This window comes from Myotis nattereri (assembly GCF_964212035.1).
Source record: "Myotis nattereri genome assembly, chromosome: 4".
NCBI classification, from domain to species: domain Eukaryota; kingdom Metazoa; phylum Chordata; class Mammalia; order Chiroptera; family Vespertilionidae; genus Myotis; species Myotis nattereri.
The window spans coordinates 70,855,935-70,875,992 of record NC_138079.1 but is presented as its reverse complement, the minus strand read 5'-3'; the positions used below and the strand labels follow the sequence as shown (position 1 = coordinate 70,875,992).

At 39.3% G+C, this 20,058-nt stretch overlaps 1 protein-coding gene across 2 annotated transcripts in view; it reads right to left on the bottom strand.

Moving 5' to 3' along the window:
* The window catches only part of DMXL1 (Dmx like 1), a 159,458-nt gene that overhangs the window by 125,669 nt on the left and 13,731 nt on the right, over positions 1-20,058 (bottom strand). For both annotated transcript variants that reach the window (XM_081088668.1, XM_081088669.1), the window contains exons 2-4: positions 16,214-16,339; positions 8,786-8,857; positions 5,529-5,607 (exon numbers count right to left, since the gene is read on the bottom strand). In XM_081088668.1, coding sequence (XP_080944794.1) covers positions 5,529-5,607; positions 8,786-8,857; positions 16,214-16,339 — 277 coding nt within the window. The remainder of the gene's footprint in view (positions 1-5,528; positions 5,608-8,785; positions 8,858-16,213; positions 16,340-20,058) is intronic.

Genomic DNA, 20,058 nt, shown 5'->3' with positions numbered 1-20,058 from the left:
ATGGAGTCAAGATAGTCTCTTCAATAAATGGTGTTGGGAAAATTGGACAGATACATGCAAGAAAATGAAACTAGACCACCAACTTACACCATACACAAAAATAAACTCAAAATGGATAAAGGACTTAAATATACGACGGGAAACCATAAAAATACTAGAAGAATCCAAAGGCAACAAAATCTCAGACATATGCTGAAGCAATTTCTTCACCGATACAGATACTAGGGCATTGGAAACTAAAGAGAAAATAAACAAATGGGATTACATCAAATTAAAAAGTTTCTGCACAGCAAAAGAAACCATCAACAAAACAACAAGAAAGGCCACTACATGGGAGAACAGATTTGCCAATGCTATCACTGATAAGGGTTTAACCTCCAACATTTATAGGGAACTCATACAACTCAACAAAAGGAAGATAAACAATCCAATCAAAAAATGGGCAAAGGACCTAAATAGACACCTTTTAAAAGAGGACATTCAGAAAGCCAAAAGACATATGAAAACATGCTCAAAGTCGCTAATCATCCGAGAGATGCAAATCAAAACAAGAATGAGGTACCATCTCACACCTGTCAGAATAGCTATCATCAACAATTCAACAAACGACAAGTGCTGGAGAGGATGTGGAGAAAAAGGAACACTTGTGCACTGCTGGTGGGAATGCAGACTGGTGCAGCCACTATGGAAGACAGTATGGAGTTTCCTCAAAAAACTAAAAATGGAACTCCCATTTGACCCTGTGATCCCACTTCTAGGAATATATCCCAAGAAACCAGAAACACCAGTCAGAAAGGATATATGCACCCCTATGTTCATAGCAGCACAATTCACCATAGCTAAGATCTGGAAACACCCTAAGCGCCCATCTGTAGATGAATGAATTAGAAAACTGTGGTACATCTACACGATGGAATACTATGCTGCTGTAAAAAAGAAGGAACTCTTACCATTTGCAACAGCATGGATGGAACTGGAGAACGTTATGCTAAGTGAAATAAGCCAGTCAATGAAGGAAAAATACCACATGATCTCACTCATTCATGGATAATAAAGACCATTATAAACTTATGAACAAAAATAGATACAGAGGCAGAGCTGCCTCGAACAGACTGTCAAACCACAGCAGGAAGGCCGGGGCTGGTGGGAGGGCAGGAGGGGGGTGGGTAAGAGATCAACCGAAGGACTTGTATGCATGCATATAAGCATAACCAATGGACATAAGACACTGGGGGGTAGGGGAGACCAGGGGATTGTCAAGGGCAGGGGAAAAAAGGGAGACATATGTAATACTCTTTGTAATACTTTAAGCAATAAAAAAAAAAAAACAATCCAGAAAGTACTAATGAGACATTCCATTTAAATATGATTACTAGCCCTAGCTGCTTTGGCTTTGTGGATAGAGTGTTGGCCTGGGGAATGAAGGGTCCTGGGTTCAAGTCTAGTCAAAGGCAAATGCCCAGGTTGTGGGCATGATCCCCGGTAGGGGGCATGCAGCAGGCAGCCAGTCAATGATTCCCTCTCATCACTGATGTTTCTCTCTCTCTCTCCCTCTCCCTTCCTCTCTGAAATCAATAAAAATATATTTGAAAATAAATAAATATGAATACTATTCCACTGTTTAACTTACTAACAGACACAAGTTTTCTTTTCTTTCCTTTCTTTTTGGAGATAAAATTGTCATATAACATTATTAGTTTCAAGTGTATAATATGATTCAATATTTGCACATATTGACAAATGATCACAATAAATCTAACTAACATCCACCACCACATATGGTTACAACTTTTTTCCTTATGATGAGAACTTTAAAGATATACTCTCTTAGCAACTTACAAATATACAATACAGTGTTATTAACTACTAGAGGCCCAGTGCACGAAATTCGTGCATGGGTAGGGTCCCTAGGCCTGGTCGGCGATCAGGGCCAATCTGGTTCCCCGCCTCCCCGCCTCCTCCTTCCCTTGCCATCCGCATTCCAGCACCACGTAGTTCCCCCCACGTCCCCCTTCCCTCACCATCTGCGTGGTCCCCCCCCCCCCGCCTCCCTGACTCCTCCTTCCCTTGCCACCCATGTGTTCCCCCTGCCTCCTCCCTCCCTCACTCCCTCAGCACCCTGTCGTCGCCTGCCATGTTTCATGCCGCCCCCTGGTGGTCAGCGCACGCCATAGCGAGTGATCAAACTCGATTTCCTGATCAAATGCCTGAGGGGACACTTTGCGTATTTGCCTTTAATATATATAGTCAGTGCTGTACATTACATCCCCAGGATGTTCTTTATTTTGTAACTGGAAATTATTAACATAAACTGAAAATAAATTTACCCCATGAAAGATTAAGAATTTAATAAAGAATGCAAAATAATTAATCCTAAGTATGGAATAACACAAAAGTAGGTAAGGTATGGTATAAAATATATTGATTTGAACACAAAGGGCAGAGGTATGGATATTAAAATTGGGGAGGGGGAAGCATAAGAAGCTGAAGACAGAAAATCTTATGATTTAAGCAAGGTGCAATAGTGGATTTCAAGACAACACAAGAGCATTATAGTCAATTTACAAACATCAACTGAAAAAATATCCAAATACCTGGCAGATAAATATATAAATACTGAACAAAACCAAAATACTAGTATTTCATGTAAAACATTAAAAATAATTTTACAAATAATTACAAAGTTCATTTGCAAAAGTAATAATTATACTAATAGCTCCCAAATATTTAGTATAGCTGTAATCTATTCCTCAACTGAATTCTAAACTTTAAAGTATTTAATAGTAAAAAGAAAAATAATGAACTTTTATATGAATTTTAACTCAATCACAGTTAAAAAAGATAATGGTCATGAGCTGCTGTCAAGTCACTACCAGATATGTTAAAAAAATAAGTCATCATCTATTAATACTACTCTGTAATGATGATTTTAGAGGTATTTAACATTAATACTATCCTCTAAAACATTAGTACTAACAGACCATGGGCACAAAAATTCTAAGCAACTGATACATCATTACTAAATATATATATATATATATATATATATATATATATATATATTATAAATCTTATTAGTAAATTGACTATAATGCTCTTGTGTTGTCTTGAAATCCACTATTGCACCTTGCTTAAATCATAAAATTTAATATATATATATATATATATATATTAAATGTTTTTATTGCAGTTAATAGGATACTGTAAGAAGACAGTTCACTTGCTAACAATATTTCTATAGGACTTTATCACTTACCAAATACTTTCATATATATTGCCATATATGATCATTAAAAAACTATTTTGTGAGCCCTAGTCAGTTTGCTCAGTGGTTAGAACACTGGCCAGCAGACTGAAGGGTCACGATTTCGATTCCTATCAAGGGCACAAACCTCAGTTGCAGGCTTGATCTCCAGCCCCAGTCAGTGTACAGGAGACAACCAATCGATGTGTCTCTTTCTCTCTGTCTTTCCCTCTCCCTTCCACTCTCTAAAAATCAATGGAAAAAGTACCCTCAGGTGAGGAGTAACCAAAAAACAAAACAAAAAAACCCCTATTTTGTGAAATAAATTTTATTCTAATTTACAAGTGAGTTAAACCTTTCTCGACCTGCTAAATAACCTGTTTATGATCACAAAACTTGTCAAATATGTGAACATTTATTCAGAGCTTAATATATGATGGGTCCTGAAAGATAAATACTGAATAAAATAGAATCTCGTCCCTTGTCTAATCAAAACAATAAACCATGTAAACAAATACAATAAACTGTAGTGCCATATATAGTAACTCTATAATTTATCATCCAAATAGAACACTTGTGAGAGTAGAAGGTACACAATTATAATCATATGAGGACAATAGGAATAAACCGGGACCTAAGTCACTCTATCCACAATAGAGTTATATACAAAGTGCCATACTAAATGCCAAATTTGAACTCAGGCCCAATCTCTTTCAATTGTATGCATAAAATATATATGTAGGCACCAGCTAGTAAACATCAATCTTACAATCTCATGAGAAGAAACACTTTAAAACACTGTGAGATTTTTTTTTTTTAAATCTCAAAGGCAACCTCTTCCCTTATTAAATCATTTCCAAAGGTTCTGAAATTTGTGTTCTACATTAACTTTTTTCCTCAGCTATTTCATCTACTATATTAAAATTAAACTATTTTATCTATCTAAACTGATTACTTCTGTTTCTATGTTCCAAAGTTAACTTCTTTCTTATATTCTAGATCAGTGATTTTCAATTTTCAACCAGTGTGCCGCAAAAGACACACTGTGTGCTGCAAGAATGTTTAAAACATGCACTACCTATTTAGTCAGGAGCAATGACCTCTTTTCCCTTAGACTGTCAAATTAGAAAATAATGACAGCCAACATGACAAAAGCTGCCCATGGTGAATGAATCAAAATTATGCCTATTTTTTTTGTCAGATTGGTAAAACTATTTTTTTGGTGTGCCACAGAATTTTAGTAATTAGTTTATGTGTGCCATGGAATAAAAAAGGTTGAAAATCGTTTTTTCTAGATTCAACTTTCTATCTATGAGATATTGATGTAAGACATGCAAGCATCTCAAACTCCACACATCCAAACAAAACCTATGTTCTATTCTAACTCTTGCATATTAATCTTCTAATTGTGGTCATATCTTCAAAGTCATGTGAAATCCAGTTGTCAAATAATGTCAATTATATTGCCTAAATGCATTTCATATCCATGTACTTCTTTCACTATTCATTGAATATTAATTGATACCTACTATGTTAAAGGCACTGAAACAAATTCTATTTCTCATTCAGACTACTATAAAGGCATACTTTCCAAAGATACTTATAAATAATATTTATCCTCCTATTCCTCTTATCTCTAAATCCTTCTAACTCACTGCTACAAAGGAAACTCTTGCAAACCATTTAATACTAGCCACTTTCAAAGACCTATTATACCTTTTAGACAATTAACAAGAATTAAATTCAAATCCCTTACCATGACTTTAAAGGTCTTCTATAATAAGCTGCAATCTTCTCTCATCTCCAAAATCACTCCAACCTCAAAGAAGTACTAACCACTATTAGAATCTATCTTACACTTTATTTCTTTGTACCTTTGCTCATTGTGGTAGATTAGTAAAAATAGATTTGGGATGGTTTTTAAGTACAGAAATATATAACTAGTACATATGCACATTAACTCTTTTTAGACTTCACTTCTTTTTCCCTCCTAAATCTAACCCCACCTTCATTGTTAAATCTATCTACTCTCAGGTCAAAAGGCTCCTCTTCAAGCAAACTTTCGATTCCTTACAGAGAATTAATGTCACCTTCCTAAAACAAGTATTCCTCCTATAGCTGGCATCTTCATTTCACCAAAAGCTCTAAAAGAGTGCAATCTGTTTTATTGCTTTTGTGTTCCCCACAATCTCACACAAAGCAGAAATGAAATACATGAAAATAATAAAAGCAATAGCCTAGGCAAGTGATATCTCATTTCAGTTAATCCTGTTTGTGTTCTTACCTGCTGGATCCCAAGTTATATTGTGCGCTATTGATTCCAGAAAAAACTGACCATTTTTCTGCCATTGACTATATAATTCCTAAAATAAAAAAAGTCATTTATCCAATTATTATTGGTATCTTTTCTCTGACAAGAGTATATACTTATTATTATTACTGTTACTAATACATGCAGTCATTTTTAAAACCAAAATGTTCAATTCTGTCAAGAAAAATAAGGAAGGCTGGCTGATATGGCTCAGTGGTTGAGTATCAACCTATCAATTAGGAAGTCTCCTTTTCATTTCTGGTCAGGGTACATGCCCAGTTTTTGTCGATCCCCAATAGGGGCATGCAGGAGGCAGCTAAGCAATGTTCTCATCACTGATTTTCTATTTCTCCCTTCCTCTCCGAAATCAATAAATATTCTTAAAAAGAAAAATGACGAATATATGATGGAGGAGATCAGTAAGAGACTATCCATTCCTGGAGGTTCAAAAGTCTTTCTTTAGTATATTTAAACAACCAATGAATATATGCCACTTTGGACAAGATTCTTATTGACCTCAGACTTTTAAAATTATAATTATTATTTATTAATATTGTTGCAAAGATTCAATTTTAAATATATCTGTGTCGCTGCTACTTGAGGCTTTCTTCTTTTTTAATGTTTTATCCTCATCTGAGATGATATGATATGCTTAAAAATTCAGAATAAGAGATGAGATATAACACTTGCAACATAATGTATAATTTAAGTCTTTTTATTCCTTAAAGAAATAATTTTCAACTTTTTTACCTGAAAACCTAAGAAATATATGTTGCACTGTGACCCAAAATGCACACAGCATACACACACATAAATGCAATCATAAGTAATCTACCTTTAGAGTGTGATGCACTCTAAAATTTTCTATTCCGTTTCATCTTCTTTTACATTCAGGTTGTGGCCTACTAAGTTGACTTCACTAACCTCTAATAGTCTGAGACCTATAAAAACTTTTTTAATGAATTAGTTCCAAACTTTAAAACAAGAATAGGCTGGATGCTTATTAAAAATTCAAATTTCCAAGACCCATGTCCAAAGGTTCAGGATCAAAAGGTCCAAGACGGGGCACAGGAATCTGCACTTTAAACCAACAACCCAGATTTTGATACAGGTGCCCTGCAGAATATGCTTTTATAAAACACTGCCTTGCACGAATGGTTCTCAGTCACGGTATACATGAGAACCCTCTCTAGAACTAGACATACAAGGGCCTAGACACAACTCCACACCTACAAATTTAAAAATCCCCAGGATGGGGTCTGGATACATCAGAACTAGTGATTCTGAAGAATACCTCTTATGAAAAACCAACATCTTAAAAGAATATTTCAGAATGTATAAAGAAATGGAAACAATATATTTTTATGAGGATCTAAGCATTCTCTGAGACTATATCCTGGAATAACAGGTTTTATGTGCCTTCCAAGTCTTGATTTTTCCATCTGATCCAGTTTTCCCCTTATTCATCAAGCTTTTTTTTACCCTCTCTGGAAAGTCAGTGTTACCTACCAATAAATCAACTTCTTCTTCTTAATGAGTTTCTGACACTGTTATATTAATAATTTATCAAGAGAAAATGGCCCTGACTGGTTTGGCTCAGTGGATAGAGCGTCGGCCTGCGGACTCAATGGTCCTATGTTCGATTCCAGTCAAGGGCATGTACCTTGGTTGCTGGCACATCCCCAGTGGGAGGTGTGCAGGAGGCAGCCGATCGATGTTTCTGACTCTCTATCCCTCTCCCTTCCTCTCTGTAAAAAATTAATAAAATATATATATTTTTTTTAAAAAAGAAGAGAAAATGGGCAAAAACCAAAAATCTCAGTTCTACCCTTACTAATATAACATACAAATGTTAAAAGTCAGTTATTTCATTTAACAAATATATTGAGTATTATTTGAAATACATTGTTCGGAGTGGAGTGACCACCTTTAAAATTTATTTTTAGTACTATCAATTACTAATTCATAAGGCTGTAAGAGCTTCTAATATTGGCTTCATTAATGTATAAACACAAATAAAACTGAGGGGAGAACAGTGGACTCCCCTTCCATCGAATTTAAAAATGGGTATCAATCCAGAGAAAATATTTTTTATTAACACAAGGTAGAGAAAAGAATGCTCACAACAAGGAATCAATAAAGCTGGTTTTACTCTTAGTTCTGTGGGTTAATAGCTGTTTCGTTGGTCAAGTCACATTTCTTTCAGGGCCTCTACTGCTTATTTATAAAGAAATAAATTATAACTACAAAACTAAGTCAGAGGGAATATGCAAGATACTAATGAGCAAAGTGAAAATGAAAACTATTAAAAGATATATAAAGGTATGTCTATTATTAAAACACTCTTTAATTTTTTACATTTAACAGATTTCTACACAATCTCTGACATCATGTCATCCTTACAATAGTCCATGAAGAATGACTAGTTAGTAACCAATTTCAGAATTGAGCAAAGAGTCTCATAAAGCTCCTTGCTTAGGATTAAACAGCTAAAAAGCAGCAAAGAAACCCCAGTTTCTCTGACTCCGAATAAATGCTCTTTGGACCACACTATCCTGATCTCCTTCCATATGGTTTAAATCAACAGTTTAATTTTCAGTGGAGATAGGTAAAATAACCTGGTTTGTCTGTCATATTTAAAAGCATTAGAGCACCCAAGATATCTACTACATAACCTCAATATTTATAAACTATAATTTTAACCAGCTTTCAGATCTACTCCTTAATATAGTTTCTTTATTTAAAAAATGCACTGGGCTAGTAACAATTATATTAAATGATATAATAAATGCAAGAAAATAAATCATGGAGGTATGTTAAGGCTGCAATTAAAACATGTAACTTTAAGAACAAAATACATAAGGCAGAAAAACTACACAAAATTAGATCACAAAAGCAAAGAATAAAGTGCCACATATGACTGGACAACAGTATCTGTACTAGCAACAACTTTGTTATAACTGCCAAACTTAAAGTTGTTGACTCTTCAAATACAGAATAAAAAATGTCCAAAGGAAAAAAATAAAAATATGTCAAGACAATTCATTGGCACAGCTTAATTCTATTTCAATGAACGATTTAAACGTATTTGTAACATGAAAGTGGCATTTAATTATAACAAATTTATACTGATTTATTTGATGATCACTCTGATTTTGTACTCTTAAAAATAACATCTTTTAATACGCAAGACATTTAAATTCCTAAAAGGAAAATGATAAATTACTGACCAAATTTTTCTTTTGCTTCGGTAGGATAACTGGTTCAAAAACAGAGATAACATTTCCATAGGATGCTGCAATCTTTTAAAAAGAAAAATGAAAAGATAAATTATGGATATGTTAACTTACTTATGAATCAAAAGAGCAAAAGAAATGAATAATATAACTTAAGATATACCCACATGTGCAATTTCATGCACCAATACTTAAGAATGTCAGCTTTAGAGACTACCATATCTAGATCAGAATCCCACTACATACTGTTACTTACTGTGTAACTAGTAATTTAATCTCTCTTAATCTTAGTTTCTCTATCCATATTTATAACATGTATAATAATATCTTTCTAATAGAAGTATTTTGAGGACTGAAATAACATTTGTAAATCATCTAGTATCTATCTATCTATAATAATAAAAGCATAATATGCTAATTAGACCAGACGTCCTTCTGGACGACCTTCCGGGGCTACGAGGGAAGCCCGGGTCCCGGGTGCCAGAGGGAAGCTGGTGCCAGCAGCTGGGGAAAGAAAGGCCTACTCTTGCATGAATTTCATACATCAGGCCTCTAGTCTATACTAATAAAAGGGTAATATGCTAATTAGACCAAGTCGACCAGATATCTTCCAGATATCCAACTTCCTTCCAGACAAAGCCACAATGGCAGGGGCCAAGGCAGAGGCAGTTAGGGGCAATCAGGTCGTCAGAGGAGCAACCAGTTAGGGGCAATCAGACCAGTGGGGGAACAAGCAGTTAGGGGTGAGATCAGGCCAACGAAGGGAAGCAAGCAGGGGTGAGATCAGGCCAGCTTGAGGGAGCAAGCAGTTAGGGGTGAGATCAGGCCGGAGTTGGGGAGCAAGCAGTTAGGGGCAAGATCAGGCCAGCACGGGGAAGCAAGCAGTTAGGGGGTGATCAGGCCAGCAGGGGAGAGCAGTTCGGGAGCGATCAGGCTAGCAGGGGAGGGCAGTTGGGGGGCGATCAGGTCAGTAGGGGAAAGACAGGTGGGGGCAAACAGGCCGGCAGGAGAGGGCAGTTGGGGGCAATCAAGCTGACAGGGGAGCAGTTAGGTGGCAATCAGGCCAGCAGGGGAGCAGTCAGGGGGAGATCAGGTCAGCAGGGGAGCAGTTAGGTGGTGATCAGGCTGGCAGGCAGAGGTGGTTAGGGGTGATCAGGCAAGCAGGCAGGCGAGCGGTTAGGAGCCAGTGGTCCCAGATTGTGAGAGGGGTGTCTGACTGCCAGTTTAAGTCCAATCCCTGCAGTCTGACATCCCCTAAGGAGTCCCAGATTGGAGAGGGTGCAGGCCAAGCTGAGGGACACCCCAACCCCCCCTCCCTGTGCAGGAATTTCTTGCACCAGGCCACTAGCCCTATCTAATAAAAGAGAAACATGGTAATTAGCCATACATCCGCTACCCTTCCCATTGGCTAATCAGGGCGATATGCAAATTAACTGCCAGCCAAGATGGCGGCCGGCAGCCAGGCAGCTTGAAGCTAACATGAGGCTTGCTTGCTTCAGTGACGGAGGACTCCAACGTTCCCCGCCTGCCTTGCCGGCCTCTGAGCTGGCAGTTTGAAACATTGTTACAAATATAGAAGCTAAACGAAACCCCAGAAACCTGCTTTCAGCCAGCCGGGATCTCAGAGCTGGAGTTGATACAGTGTTTCGATTATAGAACCCAAACAAACCAGATACCTGCTTTCAGCAGAGGAGGCCTCAGAGCTGGAGCCAGAGCTAAAGCTGGCCCAGAATAAAAACAAAAAAAACAAAAAAAGGAGCAGTTGGGAGCTTCAGTCACCTGCCAGCCTGAAAACCGCCCTCAGCCCCTCACCCAGACTGGCCAGGCACCCCAGAGGGGACCCCACCCTGAAGGGTGTGTGACCAGCTGCAAACAGCCATCATCCCCTCACTCAGGCTGGCCAGGCACGCCAGTGGGGACCCCCACCCTGATCCATGACACCCTTCAGGGAAAACCAGCCGGCCTCCACCCATGCACCAGGCCTTGATCCTATCTAGTAAAAGGGTAATATGCCTCCCAGCACCAGGATCAGCGGAGCCGCGAGGCCTCCGGGCACCGGGATCAGCGTGACGGGGGCAGCGCCCAAACCCCCTGATTGCCCTGCGGCTGTGTGTGTGACAGGGTGTGGCGCCCCAACCCCCTGATCTGGCCTGCTCTGTGTGTGACAGGGTGCAGCGCCCCAACCCCCCATCCCCCCACACGGGCCCTGCTCTGTGTGTGACAAGGTAGAGCCATAACTTCCCCATCGGCCCTGCCCTGAGTGTGAGAGTGGCGGCGCCCCAACCCCCTGATCCGCCCTGTTCTGTGTGTGACAGGGGGCAGTGCCCCAACTCCCCTATCGGCCCTACTCTCTGAGTGACAGAGGGGAGCTCCTCAACCCCCTGATCGGCCTTGCTCTGTGCGTGACGGGGGGAGCTCCCCAACCCCCTGATCGGCCCTGCTCTGTGCGTGACAGGGGGAAGCGCCCCAACCCCCTGATCGGCCCTGCTCTGTGCGTGACAGGGTACGGAGCCCCAACCCCCTGATGGGCCCTGCTCTGTGCGTGACAGGGGGCAGCGCCCTAACCTCGATTGGCCCTGCTCTGTGCGTGACAGGGGGTGGCGCCGCAATCTCCCCACCAACCCTGCCTTGAGTGTGATAGGGGGCGGTGCCCCAACCCCCCAATCGGCCCTACCCTGAGCGTGACTGAGGGTGGCATAGCAACCTCCCGATCCGCCCTGCTCTGTGCATGAAATGGGGCGGCGCCCCAACTCCCCAATCGGCCCTGCTCTGAGCCTGACCAGGGGCTGCACCTAGGGATTGGGCCTGCCCTCTGCCACCTGGGAGCAGGCCTAAGCCAGCAGGTCGTTATCTCCCGATAACAATATGGGTCCCAGACTGCGAGAGGGCACAGGCCGGGCTGAGGGACCCTCCCTCTCCCCAGAGTGCACAAATTTTTGGCACTGGGCCTCTAGTATATATATAAAAGTCCAGCAACCAAATGGTGAAATGGCCAGAACGATGCAGGAGCTGACCCCTAGTGGTCAGTGCACTCCCACAGCAGGCCGCTCCCTGCAGGCCATGCTCCCCACCAGTGCACAAATCCGTGCACCAGGCCTCTAGTATCATTATAAGATTACAGTAAATATTAATTCTCTTCCTCAAGGGAAGACTATGTATTGATGTATTCCTTGTCAAGTATAAAATTTCATAGGACTTAAAATCAGTTTTTAGGTTACCTATCCTCAAAGCTCACAATTCTCTGAATGTAAATATAACTTTTTAAAAATAAAACTTAGATATATTCCTTTGTGAACTCTCTGAAGAGTGTATTTTTCAAATATTCCATTTTATTTGAGTATATTTAAAATTTACTCTTTAAGTCAATAAAGCATAACCCTTCCTGGCTCTACTTTATATTATGAAAGTAATTATTACTAAAGTTTGAGTGAGTCACAAATGAAGAACACTGAAATATCAGAAAACAGATAGACAGATTTATAAAATGAATCAGGGATAAAAATAAGAAAAAATAATCAAGTGAAGGGGGAAACTCTGAAGATGTAACACACATATGGAAAAAAAAACTTGTCAATGGATATGTCTGAGGAGTTCTTCTGATAGAGAAATCATCTGCACTGAGGCAGTCTTAGAGGAAGTATTTTGTTTGGACCTTTAAACTGTGGGTAATGTTTCTTCAAAAGATAGTAAATATTCAATTTTTAGAAATAAGTCATAATATGAACACAAGTGTAAAGACCAAAAGAGGCAGCAATGTATGTTTGGAGGTAACTGACCACCAGCCAAGCTAGAAGAGTGTCCCTTATAATAGAATAACAAACATGTAGCCAAAAGGCAGGTTTGAGTCAGCTGTACAGGGTCCCATGACAAGGTGAACATGTAGAACTTTCGTAAGGTACTGGTAAGCTAAGAATGTTTTTAAGCAAATGAATAACAAGATAAATGCAGATGAATTTTCTCAGGAAAATTAATCTGGCAGTACTACAAAGAAAAAACAGTAATGATAAAATACTGACGCCTATAGTATCAAGCAGCATTTCATTCTTAAAGACAAACAGAGGTCCCCAGGTACTAGAACCTATAAAACTTTCTTCCAGATAGCTTAAGTAATCAGTTGATTATATTGATACTAGTAAAAAACAATTTGCCTTTACTTAGAATTATTATAAAACAAAATGACCTTTTCATTCTAACTTGAACCGTCATATAATCTAGCTTATCACAAAAAGATAACTAATATTGGAAGTTATTAAAATTAATTTCTGATATTAATCAGCCCTATGTGTATCTAGGTATCAGTCAGTTTTTATACAATAATGAAGATTACAGAACGACAGAGCTAGGAGATCACACAAACATGAAGAGAAAAAGAAAAAAATCTCAATAATATTAGCATTCCATAATAAAGATCATTTCTATTGTACAATGAGAATAAACGGAGTGAACAAAAGAAAGATGAGAGACACTTGTAACTATACTGAAGGGACGGAAACACAGGATTAACAAGAAGAATAGTCCAACAAATAGGTAAAGATTGCAGGAGTTGAAACTCCTTGTACCATGAGTATCTTCACACTAGGTCTCAAAAAAGTAACTTTTCAGACTGGCAGGTCTATCAGAAATGATTGGATTTTTTAAAAGGATTGGGTCCACTTTGGTTCCTCACACAAAATGTTCTGGTGGAACCATATAGTCAAACAAAGTATTTAAATATCTAGCAAAAAAATAAATAAATAATTTTGTAAAGTTCATCCCAGTCTAGCCCAGAGGCAACCATACCTAGGACTGGCCACCTATGCCTATATGGTGATATATTATGCTATATACTATGCTGCCTATTAGTTATGACTCTTCCAATTCTGATACTATATAGAACTGTATTTAACCTTACATAGCATCATATGCCTCTTTTGTTGTTGTTTTACTTTCAAGGTCACTTTTTATTTTTCATATGCAAAATAAAAATTTCATTTTTCTTATAGACTTGCAATAAATAAAAAATTATACACATTTAGAAGAGTTTATCATAATTTTAGTATAAGAAGTTAAAAGAAGATAACTACCTGTTGGCAAAGTATGAATCTAACAAATGATTTCTCGTCAGTAATTTATTTGTAAATAGTTGGAAGATTATTGTCACTCTTGTTCCTCAATCCAATTAATTTTTAAACAAGTAAGTTTTACACCTGTTATCAACACTAATAAAAGACAAAGATGCTAATTGACCATACCTTCGCTACGCCCACCAGCCAATCAGAAGAGTATGCAAATTAACCCAACAAAGATGGCCGTTAAATTTGCATACTGCAGGTGGGGTGGGCAGCGCCAGACGCCGCCGGCGGGATCTGGGGTGCAGATCGGGGACCAGGGAGGCAGGGCAGTCAGCGCCAGATGCCACCCGGTGAGGCGGAGCCGGTGATCATCCCGGCCAGAACCCTAAGGCCTGGGCAGGGGCAGGACCGGCAATTGCACAGGGCTGGGGGTCCCCTGCCCAGGCCTAACACCCTGGCCAGAGGCCTGGGCAGGGGTGGAGCTGGCGATTGCCCGGGGCTGGAGGTCCCCGGCCCAGGTTTAACACCCCAGCCAGAGGCCTAGGCAGGGGGCAGAGCCTGCGATCTGAGCAGGCTGGGGGTCCCCTGCCCAGGCCTAACGCCCCAGCCAGAGGCCTGAGGCCTGGGCATGGGTGGAGCTGGCAATCGCCCGGGGCTGGAGGTCCCCTGCCCAGGCCTAACACCCCAGCCAGAGGCCTGAGGCCTGGGCAGGGGTGGAGCCGGCGATCGGCAGGCTGGGGGTCCCCTGCCCAGGCGTAACGCCCCAGCCAGAGGCCTGAGGCCTGGGTAGGCGATCGGAGCGGGCTGGGGGTGCTCTGTACAGGCCTAACGCCCCGGCCAGAATCCTGAGGCCTGGGCAGGGGCGGAGCCTGCGATCGGAGCAGGCTGGGGGTCCCCTGCCCAGGTGTAAGGGCCTGGCCAGAGGTCTTAGGCCTGGGCAGGTGATCGGAGCGGGCTGGGGGTCCCCTGCCCAGTCCTAACCCCTGGCCTAAGGCCTTAGGCCTGGGCAGGGGCCGAGCCGGGGATCGGTGTGAACTACAGAGGAAACACCTTTTCTGACCATTCATTGGCTAAGCTCCCTGTATGCCACTGGTAATATTCTTAGTAACTTGGGTAATAAGAATCCAAGAAGGTGATGTAGGGTTTTTCCACTTCACTCCTGGAGAATAAAACGAAGGTCTGCTGCTGGAGAAGCTAAGAAATATCATATCCTGCCCCAGCCGGTTTGGCTCAGTAGATAATGCCTCAGCCTGCCTACCACAGGGTCTGGGTTCAATTATGACCAAGGGCATGTATCTAGGTTGCAGGTTCTTCCTTCCCTGGCTGGGGCCCAGGTCAGCACTCATGCAGGAGGCAACTAATCAAAGTGTTCCACTCACTTTGATGTTTCTCTCTGTCTTTCCCTTTCTCTTCCACATTCTCTAAACATCAATGGAAACATATCCTCAGGTGAGGATAAAAAAAAATAATAAAGAAATGTCATGTCCTATAAAAGACACATCTTGAAAATGCCTAAAGGAAGTTCCCATTTTTTCATGGTGAAGAGACTGGAGTCCGTGTTGATGAAAACACCTTGGTGGCTGCGGTGACTGGCAGTGGCTGCAGCAGTGGGATGATGGGGCTGGTGCCTTCCTCTTATCAGCCCGGTCGCCTCCCACAAAGGGAGGCCAGGCTGTGGCTTAGGCCCAGTCCCCAAGGGGAGCAGGGAACGGGCCTAAGCCATCAGTAGGACATCCCCTGAGGGCTCCCAGTATGTGAGAGGAGGCAGGCTGGGCTGAGGGACCACCCCCGCCCAGTGCACGAATTTCATGCACCAGGCCCCTAGTAGAGGTAATAAGTATTAAAGTTCTTTGTCACCCTAGCTAGTTTGACTCAGTGGACAGAATGTCAGCCTGCAGACAAAGGGTCCCAGGTTCAATTCTGGTCAAGGGCACATACCTAGGTTGCAGGCTCCTGCCCGGCCTGGGCCCTGGTCAGGATGCGTGCAAAAGGCAACCAATTGACGTGTTTCTCTCACATCGATATTTCTCTCTGTCCTTCCCTCTCTCTTCCACTCTCTCTAAAAATCAATGAAAAAATATACTCTAATGAGGATTAAAAATAAATAAATAAATTTCTTTGTCAACATAGAGAGAAGATTATGCTTTATTTCAAATTTATATAAGAATAGAATTCTTGAAAATCTTAAAGATACATTTGAGAGAGCCAGGGATTTTGTTCTCTATAGTGCATCTTAGAGAGCCAAAAGAAATTTGGAGCTACATTGCACTTGAAACAAAGCAAGTCTCTAATTCAATAGAAAATATACTTCAGGCTAGCCTGGCATAAACCATATTCAAAACTAATTTCATATTATCACAAGATTACAAACCTTGCCTTGTTGCATTGAACAGTCTACACATCCTATTTGAATATTTCCATGTTTAGCTCCTGGGATTATTTGTAATCTTTCAAAATCACTTCCCAGTATAACAATGTCACATCCAGATGCATAAGCCTAAAAAAAGAAAGAAAAGAAAAACAATAAAATTATCAAGAAAATATTTATCAAGTAAAATACTGGCATTAAATATTACATTTTAACAGATTACTTTTAAATTCTTTTTTAAAAATCTGTACTATTTAAGAATATTTCCTTTACCTCTCATATACAGTCCCATCAGCAAATTCAATCAGTCCTATCTTCTCCAATGAATGCCACCGCCCTTATCTAAGCCCATGTCTTTCCTGCACTATTGTTAATAGTCTGACTGTTTCCATTCTTGCTTCCCTCTAATTTCTTTCCACACAAAGACAAAAGCGATCTTTTACACCAAATAATTTTCCCTGTTTAACCCCCTCCAATATTTTCTTGGAATAAAATCCTAACTCCTTACCACGGTCAATGCCCTAAATCCAAAATGGGAACCTTTTTTCTGCCAAGGACCATTTGGATATTATAACATTATTCATGGGCCGTACAAAGTTATCAAACTAAAAATTATGTTGTTATGAAAAAAGCTCCGAGATATATTGAATTTCAAGTCCCACCTGCATTTGCCTTGGCAGGGCCAGACCAAACGATAAGGACCCGACAGTTCCCCACCCCTGCTCTAAATGATTGTCCCTAATTCTCTACATCTCAAGGTTCTCTTTTCTTACCTCAATTGGCTCCTGGCCTTATATTGCCCTTCTTTCTGTTCCTTAGGCATATCAATCTTTTCCATCTCAAAGTGTTTTATCTACCTTTTATCTGCCTAGTCTTTGTCTAGCTAGCTTCTTTTCAACATTCAGATATCACTCAGTTCCTCACCTACCTGCTCCCCACCTTTTTTCCACCCTTCTCTCTTTCTCTCTCTCTCTCATTCCTTCCCATCACTTTACTATTTATTTTTCTTTGTAGCATATACCATAACTTGTAAATTATTTCTTATTATCCGTTTCTATTACTAGACATTAACTTTCAAGACAAAAAGGTAGGGTTCAAGTTTATATTGGCTGTGCTCTCACACCCAATCTAACTGAAGGTCCTGCTATATAAATAATCTATGGAATAAATGAAGTACTTAATTTTACAAGAGAATCACCATAACCAAACAAAATAAAAGGGTTTAATTTAAGGCTTGTTTGGCAAGTATTTTATAGCTCTTTTTTAATTTTATAATTAAGCAGAACTTTTCCAACCAGAATTCATTTTGTGGTCTTTTCCACACCTTCCCAGTGCACGGGAGTTTCTTCAATTACTTGGCCATCCTAAAATTTAATATCTGAATATTAAATTTTCACATCCTAAAATTTAAAATTCACATATTAAAGGTCAGCATGCAATGTAACACCGATAATAAAACATCTATTACACACTACTTTCCATCCTGATATGTTCCTAAAGTTTTAATAATTTTTCATTTCTCATCACTTTTGCACATTCACATATACCTTACTTAATGTAAAAAATATTATTCTTAATAGATACTTTATGACTTTAATTCCTACCAAACCCAAAGTGGTCCTATTCACAAGCTACCAAAAAATATTAGAAAATGGACTTAAGAGAAGATACAAATAAATCTGCTCAGATTACAGACAAGAAAAGGATGCCAAAGTAGGTTGACATAACATCTTGTGGCAGAGTGGATTTGAGAACCCTGATCTCTTGATTCTTGATCTAGTGTTATTCCCATGGCAACACAGGGTCTTTCCTAGTTAATCATGCTTCCCTGGAATTTTCCAAAAAGAAATTAGGGATAATCAAGTCTGGTTCCACTAGTGTCACATAGTGGAAAAAATTAAAATTAGCTCAGTAAACAAAACAAAAAAATCTCATGATAGTCTGCTCACCTATACAAATATCCACAATAGGATCATAAGGCTTGTCATGAGACTATTAGCAAGAATAGGTTCCAAAAACTAACTTATTTCAAGAAAAATTTTCATTCATAAAGTTCTAAATACTTAATATTTTAAACACTGATTTTTCAATATTAAATTTGGATAAAATACTAATTGTCCCTGGTTTCCCAAAAAGTTGTTTCAAATTCTGAATGTTTACAACTTAGATTCCTTCCTTGTTATATATTAAAAGTCTTCATAATTCTGCTTTCCTTTTGTTATACCTGAAACAATCTACCTTCTTTCAGATATTATGTTACAACTATTTTTGTCAATAATCACGATTCTAAATTTTCCATAAGTCTACATTAATCCTGAAGTACCTCACCAAATTACTGTTTAATATAACAAATATTAAACATTTGCAGAATTGGAAAATATAAAATTATCTCAGAAATATACTCAGTCCTATAGAAAGGAAGATGCCAACTTATAATATCATTAACCCTAGATCATACAAAGACTTATCCATTCTGGATTAGCCCTGTTCTTTTCCCTTTGCTATATTATATTATCACTTGACTTTTGTCATTTATATTGTTATTTGACTTTTCCTTAGTAAGAATACCACAAGATGCAAAGCCGTCTCTAATTTTGATAAATTTTAAATCCAATGAAAATTATTGATCTTCATCTAGAATATCTCTCATTCAGTCCTCACTTGGCAATAAACTAGTAGATTGGGGGGGAAAAACCGATATAACCAGCTGCACTCCACATTTCACAAGTTAACAATTATGCTTGGGGCTTATAATAAAGATTCTCTGGTTTTCTTGACTACAGAATTTAAATGCTTACAGTTTATTTGATTTGTAATTAGATGTAGGATGAATAAAAAACTGAAGCCATACTGCATTTTGTTCTATTTCTTAATCACTCACAAAAAACTGTAACTGTCTCCTAAAAAATCCCGCTAGGCACGAATACCGGTTGAATAAACTATGATAGATACCCACAATGGAATATTATACAGTTGTAAAAAGAATGAGGAAGATATATATAAATTGGCAATGGTGTGTTTCTAGGGGATAGTACAGTATTAAGTTGGGGGAAAAACACTGAAGTACAAAAAAAGCATTTATAGTATGTTATTTTTGTGTAAGAAACAAGTTAAATAAGAAAACATACATGTTTCCAAAATAAATAAATAAATAATTAAAAAAAGAAAACATACATGTCTCTGTTTATTAAAAACAGAAATACAGTAAAGATAAAAGTAGGAAACAAAGTTTGTTATCAACAAAGGTAGGTGGGAAAGGATGGTGTGGAAGGGACACAGAAAAGAATGGCACTTCTTAGTATAACTTAATATATAGTGCCAGGGCTGACCAGCAGACCCAAGCTATGGATGAATAGATTACTCTGACACACGTTTCTGTGAAAGAGAGGCTAAGGGGCTAGTTGGCAGGAGGCACCAAAACAGCTTCAATGGCCTGCCTCGTTAGGCTTTTATTGTAACAACAGCTTGAACTAAAATTAACCTCTAGATACAATCAGCAGGGTAAGTATCCTTGAGAAAGCTCATGCTTCTACAAGGTTGGGTCTAAAAGACTAAACACAGAGATTCCAGCAAAACACCCAGGGGCTCGGAATTGTTTGGAAAAGTCAAGGCAGGGGCTTCTGACTTTGGCAAGGTCTCCCTAAGAAGCCCCTGACCTTTTGGAGAATCCTCCTTACAGTCTTTCTAACCAAGTCCCATGCTTCCCCACAATATAGTTATGATTTCTGAAAATATATTAATGTCATATATCTTAAAATTTTAACTCAATCTGAATGGGGGAAAGGGGACAGTAAGTGAAACAAATGAACTAACTGCATTTCAAGTGGATACTATAGCCACACCTAAAG